This window comes from Adelges cooleyi, unplaced genomic scaffold, assembly GCF_023614345.1.
Source record: "Adelges cooleyi isolate 19-005CV unplaced genomic scaffold, UGA_ACOO_1.1 ACOO_flye_CR_arks_rails_tigmint_CR_PRNA_247, whole genome shotgun sequence".
In the NCBI taxonomy this organism is placed as follows: Eukaryota; Metazoa; Arthropoda; class Insecta; order Hemiptera; family Adelgidae; genus Adelges; species Adelges cooleyi.
In genome coordinates, this window is record NW_026095912.1 from 7,665,100 (window position 1) to 7,691,318 (window position 26,219).

Sequence of the window (26,219 nt, forward strand, 5' to 3'; positions counted from 1 at the left end):
TTTTTATGTGAAGGCTCCAGATAAAGTGGAGGTTATGTTTAAGTTGCCTATAGTTGAAAACACGGTTAGGTTAGCTGTGTTTTAGATTGTCCGTGATAATTATTAGAGTGCCTTGATAAATAAGAAAGTTTACAACTACTTCGAAAATGACCATGTTTGGTCCGAAAAATTCCCGCCTTTTGAATTGTAATAAACTAAACAATTATTTTTACCTGATTTACAAGAAATGTAGAGATGAGAAGGTAGAGAAATGCGCGCAAATAAAAAAGCTCTACTCGCTTAGCCAATGTAACTATATTATAAATTATTGAATGTATTTTTCCTGTCTAGATTATATCAATATTAATGTATTTATATGTGATGTTACTATTTCTCTCTGCATAATATTTGTTAATTTTAGGGAAGTTTAGGTTTATGATAGGGGTTGGTCCAAACCAAACCAAACCTAAATTTACCATCTCTTCTTTTTAATTAAATTTTAGTTTAGAATTATTTTATAATACAGTACAATAATTAGGAATTTGAATTGGCGTTCAATTATTTTTAAAAGATTACTAAAGCGCTCATAATAATGTTAGTTACGCATAAACTGTTTTACTGGGTTCATATTTTGTTCATAATGGTTTTAAACTTTAGAGCATAAAAATCCATTATCATTTAATCAATGCCAAAGAATATAATATTTTCGCATGTTGTTGAATTAAAATTTTTTTAATATTTTATTCATAAACATCGGTAATTATTTTTTTAAATATGCTGTAATCTAGGATAAGCGAAATACAGTACATTTTCAACTATAAATACAAAATTCAAAATACTATTACTTATACATTTGTACCCTTAAATTCTTTACTATAAAAACCTTCCCCCCTCCGACTAATTATAAGCTGATATTAAAAAAATTACCAGATTTTGTTTTAGTGACATGGTGTACATATTATTTGATGAATTTGCATGCATTTTTAAAAACACCCCCTCCCCTTTATTCAGATTTGGATTAAGAATTTTAAAACGTTTTTAACTAAATTTTAGAATAAAGTTAATAATAATTTGTCTCCGTATTTTTTATTTAGTATAATAGTTGGGAAAGATAGATGTTGTTTTCAGCCTTTGCCCTTTTCTATCCAAGTACAAAAATTATATTGAGACGTCTACTAGTTTTTTTTCTATCACGCCTCGACTTTTCCTATGGTTTTAAGGTCTAGGGACGCCCTTGGTCTGGCGGCGAAACGGCTTGTGGCGTTATTTTCGGATCCGGTCGGCAAGTTAAAAATTAAAATATAATAATATTTTTTACTTGGTGACTAATATTTCTGGGGGAGGAGGATTGGAAGGCAGAAATTCCTAAAGGGTGACTAGTTTGCTATGACATACACCGAAAAAATGAGATCAAAATTCGTGATTAAAAAATGTTGTTTTTGTAGGTAACGTAGTTTACTCACGCAGCATACCTGCTTGTGGGTTATTTTACAAAAGCATTAGGACAATATAAAACAAGATATTTTTTTTCTCATAAACTATTAATATTTTTGTGAATGGTTAGCCAATAATGGATAGCCATAAAATATATACTAGACAAATTCTAAAGGCGTCTACCAACATGAACACTGACGTCTATAAACTATAAAACAAATTATTGTCCAGTTGTCGAACAGCCAAAGAGAATCCTACACGTACCTACTCTTATTATTTTCCGCATATTTACCATGTAGTATGCAGGTAAGTACATAATACTCAATAGCATAGCAAGGGTTTGTAGTACAACAAAATTCAAAGACCACAATATCCCAATTATTACAAATGCATCCTTCAAACATATGAAATACATGTTATTGATGCGGACCCGACAGGCTGAAGTTTGAACTATTACAATTTATGACCATTGCCCTATTCAGTTATTGAGTTGTTACATTTTTAATGGAAAATAAATTGTCTAGAACTACCAACTACATGTCATTACAACGATTATTTGTACTGCTTGTGTAAAAGTCGCAAAAAAATATATTTTTGATAAATAACTAAAATGAGATTATATTTTTGAAAATATAAAAATTAATTTTAAAAATAAAAATAAATAGTGAATGTGAGACCGGGTCCCGTGAGTTCCACTAAACTCGACCCTGAAAAAGGGGAAGTGAGTAAAAAACAAAATAGGTATAATATGTTATGGTCTGTGATAATAGGTGTTGGCTCTTTTATTAATTAATGTTCTCCACTAACGCAATGATAATTTTATAAAAAAATATATAAAAGAGAAATACAATATAATTTGTCATGACGGTGCGATTAGGGGAGGCGCGATTCCACAGTCGCGTTGAAAGCCAAACGGGCCAAGAGCAGACGGCAGTCGCCGGTTGGTCACTCAAGTGGACCGACATTCTACCCTGACCGGCACGAGTAGGGGTAATATTTTTCGTCCGCCTGTTGTCGTGTTAGGACTTCGGAAACGGCAGGACCGCGTCATTTTTTATGCTAGTTTATTTTTGTCGATGATTATTGTAATTTTTTCTTTTCTATATCAATATATCATGCTGTATGAAATTCTTCGCATAGACTATTTAAATTTTAGTTTTTCTAGATTAAGTAAATAATAGTACTAAATGTAGTAGTAATACTATATGTGCTGTTGTTTACAGGTAGTGTAAATCTTGGTTGTTACAACATCTACAATTCTCTTAGATTAAATATTACAAATTTAAGACAAAAAAGGTATTTGTCTCTGATCTCCATTATTTTACGCTACAATGACATATTTATATTTTAGAATCATAACAGCCAACAGGTAAACGTAAAAGTAAAATAACATTATCGATAATTGTGGGTAATCACTAATCATATTTTGTAAACGATATTTAAATTCTATACAATAATAACAGTAAATATAGATACAGATAACAGATTACATTATTATAACGTGTTTAAACTTGTTATTTAAATTCAATCCATCCACGATTTCCTATTATAGCTGTTTTTTTTATAATGTACATGTTATAAAGATTGAATAATTTTCAATAAATTCCTATGTAATCAACGATATTTCATATCATATAGATGTGAAACAAGTATTTTTTTACATTGTCATCTTATTCACTTATTAGCTCACCATTAGACGCAACATTCATTAATCATTGAACAATGTCTTCACAAATTAATCTTTACAAATGTATGGTGTGTACCTTCACATTGAAGAAGCACATTCACTCTGCTATGCTATATAATATTCAACTAAAATCTTGACGTACTCAATATTATATTATACCTTGTACCATTGATTTTAAAATATATAATAAAATTAATGCTTCTACCTATTAGCTATTTATTGTTCAATTTTGTATGTGTTTGTAATCACACTGCACGTATTATTAATGTATATACAAAGGAGGAAGTTTTTGAAATTATAAAAATGAAACAATTTAATCGTAAACGCTCACAGTGATTATCTACCTAATTATTTTGTTATTAAATAAACTATAAAGTATGAACGATAAAAATAATTATTACCTACCGTTTGTATGGATTCGCGGGTTTGCGTGCCAGTGCACATGTGTTTGGAACCCCTGGTCACCCGCAATATACGCTAGTAGAAATTGATTCTAAAAATGCTGCTACGTTCAAGTCAGTCGATTTCAATTAGTGCAGTTTAAAGTTTCACATTTCTATTAACACTGCCGCTGTTGGTTGGAGTGATAATTTTTAGTTTTATGTGTAACCTCTAGTTTTTATTCTAATGCGGTTTTCCGGTTGCAATTTTCAAATTGAAACAAAAATAAATTAAACTAACAGCCTGGGTGAGGCTCACAAACGAACACTAAACATATAGTTACACCTGATTAACTGCATTTCATTCTCGAGCCATATACGAACAAAATCATCTTCTATTAACGGTATGGCCAATGCTGCCAAGAAGCAAGATGAACACAACTTATCGGTGCTCCGCGAACAATTATCGTTACCAGCCAACAAATATTGCTTCGACTGCCACCAAAGAGGCCCAACGTATGTTAATGTTACCATTGGTTCGTTCGTATGCACATCATGCTCAGGATTATTGTAAGTCAATTTTTTGCGTCCACAATGATTTTATTTAGTCAATTAAGTTTATTATTATGTATAGAAATAATATACATATATTTACTAAATTAGTTCAATAATTACACTTTTTACAAACAATTGTCTTTTTAAAAAAAGCCTAGGTATAATTAAAAGTATAAATATTAGGTATATCATATGTTAACAGAACTTGATATAGATATTTTGAAGACTTAACAATATATAAATTAATATGAAACATATGACCGCTGTTTCCTGCTAGTTAAAATATTCAGTAGCTCTAATTATAAATGTTTAGTCTACCCACCTAAAGTTTCTAAAATTAAGTGGCCTTAATTTCTATTTAATTTTTTTCTTACTATGGATTCAAGAGCTATAACTATTTATCTAAATTGTACTATTATTTCATTAATAAATGTTAGATAAATTGTTAACACTGCCTAGGTTAATATAGTGTAGGTTTAATTCAGCCTACGACCACAATTTGGTTTTTTAATCTATTATTTATTTTCTTTGAGAATTTAATATGGCATATAGAAACAACATTAATTATAATTTAATATTGTAATATTTTTTGTATAATTATTATATGAATAATATTTTAGTATAAGAAAAAACATAATATTGCAAATAAATAATAGCCAGAATATATTACAATCACTTAACTTATGTGGGCACTTTAATGTCTTAATTTTCCATGTTTAAATTTAGAAAATACCTGACCTATAACAGTGTAGTTGTAAATTGTATCACTCTAACCTATAGAATCTTAACTATATGTTTATTATTTATATTAACAAAAGTAATGATAATAATTTACAATAGTAATACGCTGAACTACCTGTTATTAAATATGAACTTGCATGGGTAGTTAGCTATTGGGCTTTTAATATATTTATCAGTTGAGATTATTATTATAGAAACAATTGTATGTTCTGTGTATAATTTATAAAAATTGCTGTAATTTAAAAATCAAATTGTATTATCAGAATTTGAATAATTGAACATAAAAAGATAATAGATAAAAAATATAAAAACATAAATATTATATTTAATTTATTTAAAAGTTTTTTTTATAAGAACATAATATAATATATTATACACAATTTTTGCTTTTAAACTATTTAATCTATTTCATTATTGCATAGATAAAATATAATATAAACAGACAGTGAGAAAATATATATCTATATTATATTACATTACGTGTCGGTTTTTTTTTATTAAATAATAATTTTACGACTAAACTTTAGAAGCGTAGGTGTGTTGCCTATCTATTGTCAAAAATGTAATAAAATCCTACTACACTAGTATAAATAATATTAAAAAAAATCATAGTAAGAAGATTCCAAAATTTGGGATGTGAATAATTTTGGTAGATACAAATCAATTTCAAGGGATTTTATTAAACTGTCTTGGTGAAGTAAAATAATTTACGATTATTCATTTGCTCAAAAAAATTCTTCACAAATGACTTTTTTGAGAGTACATTCAATGTGTTTTATGAAAATTCTTTTTATCAGAGAATTATTTTTAATTGTGACATATTTTGTTGTTAGCAAAACCTACAATTATCTTCCCTTTGACGTTTCACCACTGATAACTGCCGATTGTGAATGACTCATTTATCAGTTAACTAAGACTATCTATCCCTGTCTAATGTTTGCAGAATATTTAATCTCCAATTGGGATAGTAATTTTACAATAAATTAAAGACGAAAAAAGTTATTAAAAATTTAACTATAAATTTATTTAACATCAAATCTGTAATATATATATTTTTTTATCCATGAAAATATCATAATAGATTACCAAACTGAATTAAAAAAAAAAAAAAAAATGTGTTCAATTACTAGTAATTTATAATATTAATATATTTTATCTCCATGGGAGTAATCCTGATGCCCAATAACATGGTAAATTAAGTCTATGGTGTTGACTGACTAATCGGCAATCAATCAGTTAGTGTTGAATCGCATATTCACAATTGTATTTGTTTGGATTTTTATGAAAAATAAATTGTATATAATATACGTATAGTGCTTAGCAAATTTGTTTATACTATTTTTTTTTTGTTTATAAAAGAATAAGTACAATGGTTTTATGCTAATTATAATCTTTTTACTGCTGAGATTTTACTTTTATTACCTCTTCCCAAAAAAAAAAGTTTTCGTTCCTTACATTTTGAAAATGCTGGTTTGTACTTAACCATTAAATATCTCGTTATAAATAATTTTAACTATCTATTGGTAATATATGTAGTTCTTAGGTTTTTCTTAATGTTAAATATGTATAACACAAAACGTGTTCGTATCTTCTCGAGGATTTTAATAAAAATAAAATACAAATTGCATTTCGACCAAGAAGTAATAACGCGTTTTGAAAAACCATTGTCTTGTTTATACTGTTCTGTTCTGATGCGTACGCGTCTAGTCCTCATGTCAAATGCACGTTTGATGTGTTACATTGTTTTTTTAAGTTCATTGTACTGTCACTAGTACTTATGCTTGTGTACGACAATAATTCAGAATTATTCTCGTTCGTAGGTAAAACGATTCACCAAGTATAAGAGAAAAGAGCGCGTTTGCGTTTATATTCAGTCCATCTATAAACATGCACGGTTTTTATTTTTTTTCTGTTTTTTGTTTTGTTTCAACGTAAAATAATTACGTACTATGAAGTGGTCTTGAAGTAAACATAGATAAAATTCAATAAAATTGTGGCCATATTCCAAGTTGCGTCACTCAAGGATAACATACAAATTTACCGCGTGCACTATTATTTACAATGATTTCAATGAGTGCTAAAAATATTTTTGGAACTTGAATTATTATGATTCATTATGTTATTATTACTTATTACCAAGCGTAAGCAATAATGTTATGTTCGATTTATAATATTTATAAATTATAAATACAGCCGTTTCCGATTTTATAGAATCGCCTGAAAGCAATAAAACTTGAGTTCATACTATAAAATGGCCGCGTAAAATACGTGAATTCGCGTGTAAAAAATGCGCGTTAAGTTTAATATATAGCAAGTGCTAAACATTGGCCAAAAAATAAAATGTATAATAACCGTAAAAACGGCCTATACTCGGTAAATTATACTTGGGTAATTCCTCAACTTTAGACATTCGACATACGTGGGGTAGTATTGGCTGCTTATTTTTATAATGAGAAGATAACGAGAACTTCTCAGTAGCTTCTCGATTCCCCAATGATTTTAAGGCTAGAGTTTAATAGTTTCTTCTATAAATATTTTTTAAACCGCTAGTTATACATTTTTTAGTCCTCGTATTCATAAATGTATCAAGCGTTTGGCATACGAAGGCAACATTTCAAACGATTATTAGCTCAGCAAAGACCTTTTAAAAGTTAGACACTAGTGAACAAGTTTGTGTAGGCGACAACTAACAATTGCAACAGAGTTAAAAAGCAGCATTGGATATTATGATTAGTCCAGCCACCAAACAATAATAACTTATAAGCTTCGTGGCGAGTAAGAAACCGTGTGAAAATCACCAGATGGAATAACCAAGATATTTAAATTAATCCTATTACAACTTCCGAGTACCTAATAATTATATGCGGCTGTATGACCCAGTTGAAGTATGGAGATCAAAATAAAATGTATATACAATACACAACACACATTCAGTTTAACAGAAAATAGCCATTCCCCCCTTGCTTAGCCTTAGTTAAACCACAGCTGTAATGATACAATACTGTCGCATATCATTATATTTTGAAAAAGATAATGTTGCGTACCTGTATTTATTAAGGGGTATAAAGTAGATAATATACATGCCCGACAGTATGCAGAGTACTTCATAAAGATGACACTAATAATTTTCTCTTAAACAAATTTCGTTTTTTTTTTAGTTTACCTATGTTATTTTATAATATTAAACAATGTTTAATTTTTTGTTTTTTATTTTTTCCAGAATTCTATCAACTTTTAAAACTTAAATGGTGTGTATTTAATTAACTTTTTAAATAAAAAATAATTTACTGATATTTTTTACTGATCGATAACCATTTTTGAATAAGTACTTTTAAAGTTATTAAAGTCTAAAATTTAGAACGGAAGGTGGAGTGAGGTAGAATACACTACTTTTTATCTTCCATTACAAATAGCTGTCGTGCTAGCATAAGCGCAACTAAGGGGGTAGTAGAAGGACTTTAGTACCCCCAAAAATTCCTTGATTATTACGCATAAAATTTTAATAATGTACATGACTTTATTTACAATTTTATCAGTCAAATATGCATAATTTTAGCGCCCCTTAAAATGGAGGTCTAATTGCACTTGTGCGAGCTAGCTAAAAAAAATAATGGTAAAAGGGATTCCTTTACCATTAAGTCATTTTTTTAGAAATTACTATTAATCGTACAAAAATTGTTCTACATTCAAAACTATACTCTTATTGGTAATACAAATTAATTTGATAATAAGTTGTCGTGATCATTATTTGTAAAACAAGTTTTATTTATACATTTTTGATTATATTTTGTACCACAATAAAAATCCGGCACTGGAAATACTAAAAAAATTCAGTTTTTTTATTATTATTACAAACGGTCATTTTTACATGGTATTTTTTCTTATTGTTAGCAAGAACTTTCCCACTATTATAGGACTTATTGTTGTTATATTGCCATAATCGTACCAAAAGCTCAAATGTTAACAGCCAAAACGAAATTTCTTCTTGTCGCTCGAGGGAGTAATTAGAAAACTTTTCAGTCTGTATGATACACGCGCCAACACTCCATGTTCATAAAACGTAAATGTGCATTTCGCGCTCATAAAAAATTCGAAACGATTAAAACACAATATTAAAGTATTTTACGGTAGACAAGAATCAAAGACTTTACACACAGTATACAAATATATTAGTTACAACACGAATTAGTGCACAAACACGTTAATCGTTGGCGTGCAATTTTAATTGTAGTCATTTTTGTGGTATTTTATGCGTGTCTGTTAAGGAGCGTCTCCATTAAAATAGGTCAATTAATGCTGTTGGCTATTAAACATAAATATTATACTAAAAGCAAGCAGCGGAGTAATAATTATTATTATTGTTAGAATATTAAATCTGTCATCTTACCACAGCACATAAATACATAATAGTTACCATTTGGTTCTTTCATAAAATAGAAGTATATAGATAGAATGAATTGTAACTACTTGTTTATCAATTATCATAATATGAATTTAAAATAAGTGTAACATTTCTCGAGGGCATTTGTCCTATAAACACAAAAATTTATTTAGATTTTTACTTTGTTGTAAAGAGGCTGTTGTTTTAAACCGCATCAATTTGACTGTTGACTATGATATTGAATAATTTGATATGTAACAATTATGGTAGCTATTTTGGTTAATTTTTAAAAATTGAATTCATTTTTATATATAAAGATAATACAAATTTAAATGTATCGAGGCCTCTATGTATAATTTTAAACGTTTATTAATAAATATATTTCTATAGTATTGAACATTTTCTTTGACATTAAATATTCTATTTTCAGATTTATCGCAGATAAATTATTACGGTTTGTAACTGCCGACTAGAGAAAAATACGTATATTAGTTAAAATTATTATTAATTGTGTTTATACTTTATAATAATTAGCTGGTACAATTATTGGTACTAGCTAGGAAGACCGTTTTAATTTTAATGAAAATAACATCTCGTGCAAAAAAACCCAATTACTTAAAAGTATTCCGAATGCTATATGGCTTAAAAGCCTTATAATTTACATTACCTCTGACGGCGAAACGGCTCGGCGAGCTTAATTACATTATTATTAGATTTTTGTTTACTGATATTTTTTATTTTTTGTTAATATGATGTGTACTGAACAAACGTGTTGTTTGAAGCCTTACATAGCTATGCACACGACGGCATAAAGAAAAAAATTACAGACTGACGACTGTCAAATGTTTAATGTTAAAAATCACCATAAAAAACATTTAACATCTGGTCTCATAATTGTAACAATAATTATTATGAAAAAAAAAAAATACTGATAACGTTCACGCCTACACCGTCACCTATTGTTTTGTGTACACGTCAGCATCGAACGTTACGACCGTTTCATTGCTCTTTCCGAATAATTAATCTTCAAGTGGCCATTAACGGATGTAAAAGTTATATTTTTCAATAACAATTTTGTTTACCATTAAGTATTAACACAAGTTTGTTGGCTTTATTTTTTAATTATCTGAGTAAATCTATTTCGGATTTCGAACGACTCTTGTAAGTATATCTAACGTATTGGAAATATGCATTAATAGAAGACGTGACACCTTTTTACTTCGGCACGTGGTACACGTTATATATATATGAATGTAATATATTAGTGTATTACAGGAGATGCACTTTTCTAAGAAACTTAAACAGTTTTAGTGGGGATTTTCAAAACCCATAGTTTTTATTGATACCAAACTTATTTTGCTAAGTTTGTTTTTTTTCTAGCAACTCCGAATTAATTTCATGCATTTGTTTTCGTTTAATGTATAATCTTATAAATTAAATTTGAAGTATCGATTTTTAATAATTTCCTTAGATAAAATCTTGACGACATCGAAACACCTACTGACCTTCACAACTAATATTATTATAATGCAAACTTGTTGCTACGAAGCAAGGGTTAAAAGATTATAGTAGGTTTGGTTTTTTCGCTAATGTATCGATTTTAAATTAAGACACCGTTTACGGCATTACGGTCGGTTTAATCCAATTTCGAAATGCGTCATGCTTGTATTACTTACTTACTTTATATTATGGTGTCTCTTAAACACAACACAGCTAGATAGACAATTTATTTCGTAATGAAAAAATAAATAAGGTGGGCGAGCAAAAGGGTTAACAAGTAGACTTATGTTGTGAAGGGACGTCGGATGCATATTATATCTTATATATATATATGTGTTCAGAAATGTATTTATTATAGGCATAAATGGGTTCTCAGTACGAATATTTATATTAAGCTTCAAAGTTGATACTTAACTTTTTATTATTGCGAGGTCGAAATGATTTTCTTATAGTTGCAAATCAACTACTTACAATTACTAAATTAGTTTAAAAGGTTTTTTTTTATAGTGTTTATAGTTTTATATACAAATTTGTACATCTGTAAAATCTTGCTGGTTAGTCATAAAATGTCAAAACTAAATTACATTTTTTATCGACGGGTAAAAACTAAAAAATGACCTTGATTAAAACTGTTAAGAGTAAATTATCTAAAACTATGTGTTGTCCAATGCTCGTTAATAACAATGCCTATGTATTGTATTGTTATCTCCAAATCATTGGTAAAATAACATATACAAGGTACAAAGAATGAGTTTTGTTCAATAAAAAAAATTGATCAAATTCACCTTGTATTATAATTGTAATATATTATATAAGTAAGAAAATAACGTTGATGCAAAATGTATTTAATTATGTTTAAATAAATATATTTTCATTAAATGGGTAATGCTTGTAGTAAAGAATCTTAGCTAGTGATCTACTTATCGCTCTACTATACTATGATACTATCTATCTACTACTATACTACAAATCGATACCTTTTAAAGCACATAATATGTCCACTTTATATTGTATGGACATAAGCACTTGTATGCTTTAAGGTACCTTAAGGAAGGTCTGCATGATTTTGTTTTACAGTTCTTTCGTTGGGTATCATTTACAAGTATTTTATGAAACTAAGATTTTAACCATTAAAATTATAAGTTTTATTTCTTCAATGCTATTTTTTTGAACGATAATATTAAATTTTTTTTTCATAATATATATTATATAATATTGACGACTTATTGAACTCGACTTGATCGACTACCTGAAGATGGCAGGCAGCTTTTATGCGTAGGTATTTTTGTTGGAGCGCTTGAAGTGTTTTATATTAATATCCCAAACGTCAAAAAAATTGAATTGTCCATCTCCAAAAGTTTTTTTTATCTTTTCATATTGCACAACATTTTAAATTGTTTTCGTATGACTAGTTTATTTTTCTCGAGTGCGATTTAAAATTTTATCCAATTCAGTTTTATTTGTTAACAGTTCAATTTATTTATTTTAATAAATTCGGTATGAATAATTGGAAAATGAAATCTGTTTGTGTTTCCATTCCCGCGGATCATTACTTTTTTTTGTCGTGTAAAATTTAAATCAGTAAATCAGTAATAATAAAATCTGTAAATCAATCTATAATATGAAAATTGCATTTAATCCTAATAAGTTATAGGCAAATATATAAAATGCATTTAGATGGCAGTACCGAAATAATATCTAAATAAATTATGTTTTTATTGTAGCCTAATGTACAATTCTAACTTTTAGTCATGAAAACGTCGACCTTGACAGCCTTGGCGAATAGTTTGATAACAATTACACGGCCTACTAAATCGATTACTGACAAAAATAGAAACACTATATCTTGACACAAAATTTTCCAAACGCCTCTACTAAAACGTGGTAGAAACGTCATAATCTGTATTTAACGTGTTATGTATCATGTGACGTGGTGATACCACGGACAATTGGTATTTTTATATTGATATACAAATTACATGCAAAAGTATAAAACTTATATTTGGTTAGAAAGTATGATGAAAGAATTTCTCCATTCGCGCTTATCAACTGTATTTGTACAAATCTGTCAGCGACGATTGCTAGGTTTAATTTTTTTGGAGTAAAAATCAATTTTCAAATAATAACATAGGAAATACTTTTGTATTGTTTTTAATTTTGTCGTTTAGAATGTAAGTTCGTTAGCGCTTGACGGCCAATATCACCCATGCTATGTTTATTAATTTTTTTATTGTAAATTAATAACGCAATTTTTATTAATTTTCGTTCAATTGTTTATTTTCAGACGAGGCTTAACACCACCGCACAGAGTAAAAAGCGTATCGATGGCAACTTTTAGCACTGAGGAAATTGACTTTATCAAATCTAGAGGAAACGAGGTAATAATTTAATTTATAGTGAAATGGCTGTCAAGTACCATTTATATCATTATCTGCATCCACGTCATTAGTCTTAATTATATTATTAATATAGCTTGAACTTAAAAAATGTTACTAATAGAAAATTGTGACGGTTATATTATAGTTGTAACCAACTTTTAATGAATTAAACAAGTCATTAATCCAATGCTCGTTAATAGCAATACATTTCCATTGTATTGATATCTCCAAAACATTGGTAAAGTAATGTATACAAGGTACAATTATTACAAATTGTAATATGGACAATTTTGTTAAAGTACCTTATATTATATTAGTAAAAAACAAATACAAATTAATTAATTTTAAAGTAGGTTTACACAATCAGTGTAACTGTATACACTTTGGTTTGTGCAAAGTAATTGTACTTGTAAATAGAAATCAAAGAATTGCATTTTTTTTCTTCAATTAATCGAAAATTGCACAAAAAATTTTCCCAGTCTAGCTAATTGTGTAAACCTTGTTCTGAATTGTTTTTTAAATCTTTTCTTTAGTTATTATATTGCACACTAAAACCAATTTTTTTTTTGTCTTTAAATATTTCGTTTAAGTTTAATATTTTATTTTAGAACTGCCAGAGGGTTTGGCTTGGAACATATGATTCGAAACAACCTACTAAAGATGAAAAACAGATAAAGGATTTTATGATATCCAAGTATGAAAAAAAAACATATTATTCTGATCCAGTTGCCCAAAAGCCTAGAAATGGTTTTCAGCCAAAACCCAGTGTTACACAAAATATTACTACTACAACTAACCAAGTAATGCATTTATAAAACAATATTTTTTATTACTCAGTCTTGGTAGTATTGATTAAACTAATATGTATTTAATTTTTATTTTTAGAATTCAATTAATATGATATCACCAGCAATTAGTATATCAACACCAAACAAATTTGATTTTTTCAAAGAAGAGCCTGTTGTTCAAACATCTCCATCGTTCGCAAATTTTGATAATAATCCTGTCTTTTCTAACTCTTTTGATAGTACAAAAAGTATTGGTATGTATTGAATATTTTCCAATAATAATATTTCTTAATACGTTATGTTTAGTTGTTCAAATTAAATGTATTAAATTATCAATATATTAATGACATTAAAAAAAAAATTTTTAATACTTATTCTAAAGTAATAATTTCAATATTTGTTTAAAAAAAAACCATTAAAAATATATGAATATACATTTAATTAAACATAATTGATAAAAAAAATGTAATTAGTTGTTTTTAATGAACTGTTACATGCAAATTTAAAAATTATTGTATTTTAATTTATAACCTAAAATTTCAAAATCAATTACTATATTAAAATTATCCTTTTAACTTAATTTTTTGGTTTGTTAAGACTTAAGTTTTAAGTTTATGCAACCAATTCAAACTGGATATTTCGATTATTTTGGAACAAATCCAATACATTTTTCACCGGCGAGAAAACCTAACAACATAAACAATCGTTGGAGTGAGTTTAACGTGTGTTGCCTTGGAATGAAATAAAATGTTTGATAGATACACAAAAAATTTTGGATAATGACGATTGAAATATTTTTTATTAATGTTGTTTGTATTTAGTAGTCTTTTGTTCATGCATTTTGTTTTGTCAATAAAACTATTATTTAGCATGTTTTTTTTAATTAGAGTAATATTTTGAAGAATTTTATTTACACGTTAAAATGTTATCCTTTTTTTATTGGTATATTTTTATAAAATAATTATTAATATATAATTGTTACTGCTTAGTTAAAATATGATGCACTGTAGTGTTATCTTTATCAGATTATTCTACTTAACCTCCTACATTGGTATCATTTTGTACTTAAACACTTTTGATGATAACAAGTAAAAAAAAACATTAATTGAAACCGGGTTATTGATCAGTAATATTTCATTAAGTTATTCTCATAATGTTAATAAAATATTTCAAAATTTTCATTGTCAAAATAAAAACAATTTGTTTAACTAATATAAATATTTTTTATCAGATATTTATCTTAAAAACACAGTTTTTTTAGGGAGGAGAGGCTACTATACTGATATTTTAAATATCGAACACGGACAATATTATAGTTTACTATCTAGTTGATTTTTCCAATATAAATAAAAACAAGCAATCTGATTTGGTGTATATTATATATTTTTTATTTATAGTTTGATATTTTAATTTTTAATTTTGTTATTTTATTAATTAAAAAAAAGTGTTTAAGCCAGTCTTCTTTCTTAAATAATCATTAAAATTATTAATAGGTGTTGCTGTTGATAATTCGAGTCCATGTCCTAGTTGGAAATCAAATGGTTCTCAAGCTCCATCTGAAGATCGGTATGCTGCGTTGAAGGATCTCGACTATCTTATGAAATCTCAATCCCAACAAGATGCTCCTCCTCTTCCTCAATTAAATAACAGCAATAATTCTGCATGGAGTAAGTTCAAGCTTATAATTTTAAATTAGATGTACATCTATTATAATTTTCTTCTAAAATATTTTTAGGTTCCGATACATCTTTAAATGGTACATGGAGTAGTCAGCTTTCAGAAAATAACTCATCTCAAAATCCGTTCAAAGGTAATCAAGTCCAAATAATTAATATTATTTATTTATTTATTTAAAAAAAAAAAATCCTTACTTTTATTGTTATAAATGTACTATAAGTAACTTATCTAATTATTCGAGGTATAACAACCTAAATAGTGTATTGATGTTTCTCTTACTTTTCTTTCAAAACTGTGTAGATAATAATATGATACAAGACAGTTGGATATCGTCAAATGATTTAATTAACCCATTTCTGAATAGCAAATCAGGTACGCTTTAATAATAAGTTTCTATGTGTATAATTGAATGGTCAAAAACTAACTAACTGCCTAATTTTAACATGACTAATAATAACGGTAATTGATAAATTTGATATTAAATCTAATTCCAGTATTATAAAAAAATGTCCTTACTATATTTTATCAATCGTATGTATTTTGTACTAATGAAACATAAAGTAGGGTTTTTTTACTAATTTATAATGTTTGCATTTACACTTTTGTTAAAGGATAACAGAAGTTGATAAGTCATTTATTGTCAATTTTGGGTATACAGCATACAAATATGTTTAAAAAGTGGTAAAATATTGTATAGCTGGGCTATAGTGTTTTCATTATTAAGCTGTAATTGCAATATGCATTTTTTATTGAATGTTCCTGAAAATTCAAAAAAGAGACATTAGCTCCTTTCATCCTTACACAGACTATTCAATATTACTAGACCGTTTTTTTAACAAATTATTTTAAAATAACAATGATGTGCCTTAAATAGGAAAATATTATCTAATGGTACAACTTGTATTTAAAAATTAATTTTACTATTAATACTTATAATATTGAGGTCAACATTTAGTTAATATTATGACCTTACTTTTAATAATATTATACTGTAAAATCTAATACCTGAATAGATTATTATGCTTTTTATCTCTAACAAAATATATGAACTGATGTGCTGCTTTAATTTTTCCTCTAACAAGCTGAAAAGCCTAAATAATTGTAGTAAATAATTAATATTAATGTATAAATATTATAGATGATTGGCAAACCAATGTGCAATGGACCAACGGTATGTCTTCTAGCCAATCAATGGGCTTCAACGATGCGAAACCATGGAACCCGGATTTTTCTAACCCATTTAAGGTAAGCAGTTTGAAAACTTCTTTAAAATATTAATATGAAACATTTTTATGAGTCTTAAATTTTTCGACTAGGTTAGTTCAGAAATCAACAAACATTCTAGCAACCCATTTTTATGAGAAAAAAAATAGGATTTTTATCATCAAATGGTAATATACAAATTTTATAATTAGTATTCATATTAAATGAAACGTTTTATAGAAATCAGATGATTTGTTATTCCTTATCTAAATTATAAAAATAATAAATCAAAATCATGGCTAGTAACATGCGAGTCTACGTTTTTAAAAATATGGTATTTAATAAATTTTTAACGTTTCGCTTAACAGCTCACTATTTTAGACCCATAATATAGTCTTTTTTCCTAAATAAATAGATATTCATGCAATTGTCTAGTCTTGCAAATATGTATGATTTGCTTCCTTTTTTTTATACAACATTTTATTATTGTATTACTTTTATTATTTATTTATTTATTGTTTAAATTTTTAGATCGGCTATTTTTTTTTATAAACTGACACTTAAAGTGTTATTTAATAAATATATATTATATTAAGTATATATATAAATGTGATACTGCTGTAAAGCCTTTTAAAAAATACAAACATTATATACGATATTGTATTTATTTCAAATTATTATTTTTTAATAAAATATTGATATTATATGCACTACTTTGTAATATGTTTAGTTTTTATAATATTGTGTATTCGTTGTTAGGTTTTAAATTATATTTACTACTTTTAAACATATTAAAGCTTTATTTTTAATTTTACAATTTTTTTATGATTTATTTTTCAGTACCTGACTGAACAATTTTTTTTCTTAGCATGTTAACTTTTGATTTGATTTGATCTAATTATGAATCTCCATTATCGAATAACAGAAATATAAATTAAATAACTTTATACTTTGAACATTAAAAAAATGTAAGTCAAGTAAATTTTAGTATTGTATTATAATATTAGTAGTAATTAAATTATGTCTTGGGAATCGGAGGTTGAGGATTAATTAATTTTACTCTTGTTTTTTAAATCAATTTGATATTTAATCATTATTTATTATTAGAAAGTGATTTTGATTTTGATTTTTCATATACTATAATTATAATTATTTTTAGCTGCCTTCTCATTATAAATACCTATAACTGTGATAATATATTTTTCATTCAACTATACTTATAATGATTGGTATTAAAAACAAAATTCGGTTCGAAGATCAAGGTGGGCCAAACTTTTATCTTATATATTTATATTGATTGTTAAATTAGAAAGCAATTTATTGTTGTTAAAATATAATTATAACTATTCTATCATCATCATATAACTTCACAGTCTTTAAAGGCCTAATGCTGTGATCATGAGATGGTTTCTTGAAAATTGACTATCCGTGACAGGTCTTAGGTCTTTCATCAGAGAGGGGGATGGCGTGACCTTTTTCAATGAATAAAAAATATTAAATTTAAATAATGCATATACATACGTATCTATAGTATTATACTTATCGATTTTACTAAATTTTTTGTAAAATTATTTATTATTTTCGTTAAATGTGGTAATATTTGCTTGAAAAACTGCACTGATGGAAAAAAAATTGTGTTGTTTGAGTTTAATTGTGCATATTTTGAACACCCTTTAAATGTTGTATTATTTTTATATTTAAATTTAGTGTTAAATTATACATAATTATTTAGTTTATTTAATGAATCAGATTTTTACCAAAATAAAAACCATGTTTTATTTTAAATTACTATAATAGTTTTTTTTTGTTTTAATGTGCAAGTGTTTTAAATTACATATATACTACCTTTATATAAATATAAAAGTTTTACTTTAGTACACTTATAAGTTTAAAAATTAATATCCATTATATAATATTATTAAAACATTGCTTATTTGTGACTTTATGGAACACAGGGTTATTAAATTATTTTTATGTATCAGGATATCGGATATGACAGGGTTTAAAAAAATGTATTGTATAAAACCATACAGATGTAACTTCAATCACAAGCTTAACATTCTTACAAAATATTATGTTTATTTAAAGTTTAACTTGATTAGTTAAACTTGTGACAAAATAACCATTTACATTATTAAAAAGATACACTAATAATTCGATTATATTATAATGATTTTTTTTTTAATTCTTAATTTGTTTGAGCTCTCTGCGGTGTACGGTTTTATAGGGTTAGTAAGTTTATGGATTATACGTTTCTAGTATAAACTTAAATTTAGGCATACGATTGACTGACTTACATTACTCTTAGTTCTTAACTCTCATAAACTTCCCATAAGATTCAGTAAACAAAATTATATTTATCAATTGTTGTCTTTGTTAATGTAATACATGGTAAAAAAATATTGTTTTAAAAATAGCAAAATGTATTTTTTAAGTTATTATTTGTTAAAGCCATTTAATTGTACGAATATTAATATTACTTTATACGATCAATTTAAGCTCAACAGTGTAAACTTTTTTTTGTAGCGTTTAAGTAAAAACTTATTACATACATGTGCTATACCTACATAATTTTTTTATTACATTTTACTTATATTTTTTATTTTTATGTTGTAAAATATTTTATGATTTGACCATCAAACTGGCTTAACGTAAATTCTATGATTCAAACATTTTATTTTTTTATGCTTGAAACTATTATAATGTATACGTTTTAACGTTGTAAAAATGTTATCTTTTCAACTTCGAGTATACGCTTAATTAAACAATAATTGTTTAATTATTACTATTTATAAAATGTAACATTATCTCTTTGGAAACTATTATAACATAAAATATGTATTATGTATACTTTAATATATTGTTACCTATGCTTTAATTTTTGTTTAGAATTATAACACATTTTTATCACAATAATATTGTTACTATGAAGTATATAACTGTGTGTTGTTTATTTAAATTTCCTGTTTATAGATAGTATTCTATGTAATAAAATGACAAGTATCATGAAGCTACAAAAAAAAACGAATATAATAGAAAACAGGTCCATTCCGTGTTTTATAATAGTATTGTTTTCCACTATTGGAAATATCCAATCATATGACATATTATTTTATAATTTGTTTAATTTTATTACAGATATGTACTTTGCTTAATTGTAGATATTGTGTTTGAAGTTATAGTAATCTGTATTATGTTAAGTAAATCATATTTGGATACTCCAATAATACAAAAATCAGCTATTAACTGCAATAATAAATTTTGTTCATTTGATTCATAGTGAATTAAAAAAAATAACAATCTAAAAGTCAAATTTTAGGTTCTCAAATTTCACGACTTATTACAAATAAACTATTTGTGAACGTGTTGCAAGAGAAAATACTATTTTATAATTCAAAAAACAGAAGCAAACTTAGTCCGCCAAAAAAAATTTGTTTTTTTTTATATTGATCAAAATTTTAAAACAACTTTAACTTAGTTGCGTTGTTGGTTTCAATTTACTTATCTTTTCCACACATTATATTTCGTTCTCTTAAGGTTTTACAGGTATTAAAATAAAATAAAAAACTTTCTCTATTCATCCAACATGAATCATGATTATCACAAATAATAATTTCGCTTATTATAGTACACCTAAGTTTTCTGTGTTGTAATTATATTATTACAACACAAGAGACCACATAAGACGTATAAACAAATATTTATCTAGGCAAGTGTCATGTATAATATGTTTGATTGAAATGTTAAATGAGTACAACAGTAAAATGTTTATTTAATACAGCTGCCGAGTGGTAGCGACGGAAATACCAACAAGTGACTTGTGATTACTTTAGAAGATAATTTTGATTATATACTGAATGTTTTTTTAAGACATAGGTACACACTAAATTGAGGAAAACGCGCGATAATATCTAACAAAGAACAAATAGTTAGGTGTTGAACTATTATAATAATATATGTGTATATATAATTGGGTATATACTTGAAGATCGACACCGATAAATCAAGATTAATTTTAAAAATAATAGGCGAAGTCAAATATCATAGTAGATGCTTTCAAAAAAATACGTTACCAACTCGGCCCTTAGGTACCTATTCTACATTGATTACAATAATTTAAGTCTGTAAACTAGTCATAGGTACCTATTGTTTAAGGATTATAAAAAAACAAACAGATTAACTGCAATCTGACGAGTTGTGTCACTTCGAAAATTACCTAACTAATATTGCTTAAATGTAATGTCTTATACATTTTTGTGATATAAATGTGGTTATGAATTATTTTTTTTAATATACGTAATATATCTAAAGTCCAATAAGAAAAAGATATCTGTAAACGTCAATTCTTTATATAATTTGCCTTTAATGATTTATTTGTACGTTACATTAATTGGATATTTATTGTGCACGTAATTTATATTTTATTTATAGTTTCCGGTTTTAGAGCATCGAATCTGTCAATGTTTAAAAAATATTAATATCCATTCAATGACATATTAATTAGAGCATATTCTCCGTAAACAAAATCGCATACTTTAAACCATAGAATATATTAGTCTCAAAAAGATATTTTATTTGAATTAATAAAGTATATGTACCTATATCCGATATCGCCGACTTTTGATTTTACTCGTAATATTAAGTTAAGCTACCAGATATTAGGTATATCCGAATAGTTAACATTTTAAAAAATGAGTGTTAAATAAATGGATAAGTGCAATTTGAACTTCAGATCTTAAAGACGAATCCGTCCCAGAAAAAACAAAATTCTACGTACGAATAACGACCGACTAACAATTATTGGGAAAAGAAACGAAGAAAATTGCAAACGATTAGTAGCAAAAAGCTTTCAAATCTTTACGTTATTACTACGCAGTGGTTGGCTTTAAAAGCCAATTTATAATATGCCATTTATTTAAAGCAAAACATAAATTGTATACGACAATATTTATTCTAAAATGGATTTCGGTCAAATGTTCTTTAAGTGTCAGTAAATATTTATCTCATCGGTTTAGTCTTTCTCAAAATGACAGTTTTAATAATAATTACATCTATTTTCCAGAGAAGAACAACTCGCGTAAAATGTTCAATTTTTGTTTTTCCTGTCTTGAAAAGGGTTGGTCTTTTACAACCAATTAAAATGTTATTTTTACTCTTTTAATATTTTAAAGTTTATTTCGATTGAAAAAAATATGTTTAGTCTAAAGGACACTATTTTGAAACATACTGCTACGAACAAAAAATTACGTTATACAATAATTAAAGAACTCATTTCAGTTATTATATTATAATTAAATTAAATTCTATGTTGGAAAAAAAAAATGGCGATGTTTTATAAGTATCTGATATCTCATATTTTGGTCAGAAACTTAATATCATAGAAGAAGTGTTTAAAAACAAATTTTTAAAATACTTTATTAATTATAAAAATGTTTTCAATATCTTATTAATAAGTATTAACTAAGCAGTGTTTGTGAGAAATTCAATTTCTGACCGAATAATTGATAGTTATTTGAAATATTGTAAATTTGTTCATCGTATAAGTTTAATTTGAGTATCACGGTACTTCATATTGCATATCAAATGAACTTAATTAGTTAAACCAATTTTTGTTTAAGACTTAAGATCTGAGCTACATACTTATAGCTCATTATAGAAGAATAAGCCCGTCCTAAAAAGTAGAATTCAAAATTAGAGAAAAATTTTAATATTTCAACTTTTTTAGAATTTTTTCCGCTGAATTCAAATTTTTTTAATTTTTATATCTATTTTATTTTAAAGTTCCTAGAATACAAGAACCTTGGCTTACAGAAAAACTTGAAACAGTAGAAAACTGCCTTTTGTGTTGAACCTTCCAATAAGTAATTTCAACTAAATAAATTATAATAATAACTTCTGTCTTACCTTTTAAAAATATAACGCTTTAAGTTTTTCAACAAAATTTTCAGTTTTAAATGTGCTCAATGCTCATTAAACTTATTAGTTATTTAAAACAAAAAACAACTTTTTAGTTTTAAAACTATACAGAATGTAGTTACAACAACTTTTGACTTCTTATGAAGTTACTGTCCATCTTGGTGCAAAACTTGCGTTGAAAATATCACAAAACGCTATTTTTCAAAACTTTGTAAATATTCTAAAAAAATAATTCGAAGTACGATTAGGGGAATTCTTAGGGGAAAAAAAGTTATATTTATTTGGTTTTTGTTCTAAAAATAGTTAAATTTTGTTGTACAATCTAATCAATAAATCTTTCTTTTATGTTCTGTCCTGAAAGTATCCTTATACATATTTTTAAAAACATAATATTATGCCAAACTTTTATTATTGTTAATATCTTTATAATTTATAACACACAAAAATAATTAAATGCTTGTAAAATGTTGTATGCACTATGTTTCCATATTGAATACAATCTCTTTGTCAATACTGCCTAAGTATGCCTTGCTCGTTTTATACTTTATAAATATACTGCGATTTAAATACATACTTATTTTTATTATCTAATCAAAAAGTAAATAGTACCCGTATTATACACTCGATTATTTTTTCGGTGGACTTGAAGGCATTTCGAGGGGGAAGGGTCAAGAGGATGCTTTCCTAATCCCTATTTGCGCTACCACATGCGAGGTATTCAGGTATAGCCTAGTAGCAAGTTAAAATAGGGAATAAGAGGATGTTAAACAGCTGTTTGTTTTTAATAAAACATACAACTTGCACAGTTTTACCGTTATACTTATTATAAAACAGTTACTCTCACAGAAAAAGACTATACTCTCCACCCCAATCTATTCACTACTTCCTCCTATCTACCCCATGTTACACCTACACGATGTAGGCTTTATTATAGACATGCATTTAGCTGACATCTATATTGGCAAATCGATGCTCGGTGCTCCCCTTTTGCCTTTTGAAAGTCGCGTAAGCGCATGTCGCAAAATTATTTTTTTAGCGTTCTATTCTGCCATGTGGGTATCTGTGAAGTAATTAGATACCCATATCTTATACTTTCCCAGTGGTATATATGGTCAATAAACATGCAGTGTGGTCCCTCCCCCTAATTTATTGCCTTGGTAGCGCCGAATCAGTGACGGCCGACCGCCGACGGGATGGGAGTCGCTTTCGACATTGGCGTGGGTATTGTGGACAAGTGGAAATCCTCAAAAGCACAGACTTCACTAATGCCACCTATCGGGTGGCCTATGAATTAATGTGATAAAACCAACAAATCGTTGTTTTATCTGAATTATTAATAAACGGATAATAATTGATCAATAGAACCAATTACAAAATAGATATAAGATTGATGGATATTATTTTAACTGAATTTGTTTGTTCGATAATCTTACCCCCTCAAGTTCTTAGTTCCTCTAGTTCACCGAACTAAACGCAGTAAACACATTCCTCAAAACATTTTAATTAGGTAACTATCCTATTGGTTATTGGATATTGCTCAATTAGATAGTTCAAGTTTTTTTAGTACATAAGTCATGTCATAAGTGCAAAATTTACTAGGCATAAATATCTGAGAAGAATCGTGTAGTGTTTTGACTAGATTATTTTATTTAGACTTTCAATTAAAATAATATAAAAACTCGAGTAACATATAAAATAACTAATAAGACGTAAAAAGCACAACTTCTATTAAGCCAGATTAAGCCCACCCCCCTCGGCTTAGCAACTACTCCCTAAACAAATTTTAGTTTATAGTGTTATTCTCTAAATGTCAATAATAATGTACAACGTAATTTAACGTTTTTTTTTTTTGGAACATGAAATAAAATACATCTATATATACCATTATATTAATCAAATATTTCTTATTATTATATATTGAACTTAAGTAGTTCAAGCAAATCGTGATAGGTATTTCTTTACAACGAGACGTAAATAGCTGCAAACTAAAGGTTTAAATAAGAATAGGTTTAGCAATTTAAATATAAATTTTAATATCAAATAGTAAGTCCAGTGACGCACAAAATAGTATGCATTTAAATTCCACTACCGACAAATTATTTTCAAACCTTTATTCTTTAAACTATCTTTTTACCAGAAATTAAGTCAATATAATTTATTCAAGCTAAATTAACTTTAAAATACTTAGGACCGCACGTGACTTTTGAGACATACGCAATGTAGTACAAAAACAGTAAATATGTAAAATGAGTAAGAAAATAAATTGTAATATCTGAACAAATAATACAGTACCTACAATTTTATTAACTAGCATAAGATATTTGGGTATAATAAATTATATTATACCTATATAGTATGTGTATATATATATATATATATCTAAAATATTATTATATATCATAGATATAATATATAGAATTGTATCTTTCCTCCTTATAAAAAATAAACACAAAAAACTACAAAATTGCAATTGTTTTTAGAGAAATAAGTTTTACATAAAATTAATAACCACCCTAACCCTTGTAACATACACATTAATTATTATATTAAACGTTAGTACATCTGACGTCACGCGTACTATATTTGAATTTTGCATAGGTATCACTTTTTTTTTACACTAAATGGGTACTTATTAAAATGGAACCTTGATTTTTTTATCTTAAACCGTTTATGAGTATTGAGGTATGATTTTTTAAGAATTTGTTAAAAATACTTAACACTAAAAATGATGTTACAAAACTTAAAATAAGGACTTGCCTTAGGGCGGAAAGTGGCTGCCGGCTTTAATTAATGATATGTCAATTTTATTAAAATGACGGTGAAGGGGGTAAATGCAATTTCAGAGAATTGCTAAAAGCGGTTGTCCTGGGATACTTATAATGCGGTTAGCACGACACTGTTTACAAGGCGTCTAACTTCATTTTCGTCAAACATTGACATTGGCTCTTTTAGATCCCAAGACCTAACCTAACCTAACAAATACGTAAAATATACATATATTTGTTTAATCCCTGCGGTGGCATAAACTCAGCAGAGCACCTGCGCACTCCCATAAAATGTGTAAAGGGGCCTCTAAAAACATACTATTTTGCACCTTCTGGAAAATTTACTTTTACATTACGTAGGTAAGTACTAAATTTATAAAAACTGTGAAATAGACCCGGCCATAACTTTTATTCTCGGAGGCTGTCAAATCGGGTTTGTACAAGTTGAAATTCTGCGATATTAGGCCTATGAATGTTCAGGGATATGCAATAATAATTTGTTTATATTGGGTATTTTATTCTTAATTGAAGATGCGTAGCGTATATGGGTTTTCACTAAATGTTAAATTTTCATACCTATAAAACCGTTTTTTTTCATCGGTTAGGGCGGTTTATCAGTTGTGTGTGTATAATATATATATATATACATAACGTAAAATATATATACACACCCTATACAATGTATATGCGGTTACTGGGGGTAGTTTTGAACTTCAATATGAATGAATATTTGCGATAAACAAAAAACGAACGATACGCTTTTCGCTTGACAACCGAAAACCGAACGATGGAGTGACGGGATGGTTAGAGGGGAGGGTTTGACGTCAATCGATTG

The 26,219-nt window shown here is 27.0% G+C and overlaps 1 protein-coding gene across 6 annotated transcripts; it reads left to right on the top strand.

Moving 5' to 3' along the window:
- The first annotated feature begins 3,624 nt into the window (after positions 1-3,624).
- Positions 3,625-17,194, top strand: LOC126836739 (uncharacterized). 6 transcript variants are annotated; one of them, XM_050570358.1, is made up of 10 exons: positions 3,626-4,050; positions 12,942-13,035; positions 13,644-13,835; positions 13,921-14,077; positions 14,421-14,534; positions 15,317-15,490; positions 15,559-15,633; positions 15,801-15,872; positions 16,639-16,745; positions 16,817-17,194. In XM_050570358.1, exons 1-10 carry the CDS (start codon positions 3,887-3,889, stop codon positions 16,859-16,861), a joined length of 1,194 nt encoding a protein of 397 aa, XP_050426315.1. In that variant the 5' UTR covers positions 3,626-3,886; the 3' UTR covers positions 16,862-17,194. The 6 variants fall into 6 exon arrangements, with proteins under 6 accessions (XP_050426316.1, XP_050426315.1, XP_050426317.1 ...); XM_050570362.1 differs by lacking the exon at positions 3,626-4,050 and adding an exon at positions 10,164-10,318; XM_050570361.1 differs by lacking the exon at positions 3,626-4,050 and adding an exon at positions 12,566-12,828.
- Positions 17,195-26,219: the final 9,025 nt, after the last annotated feature.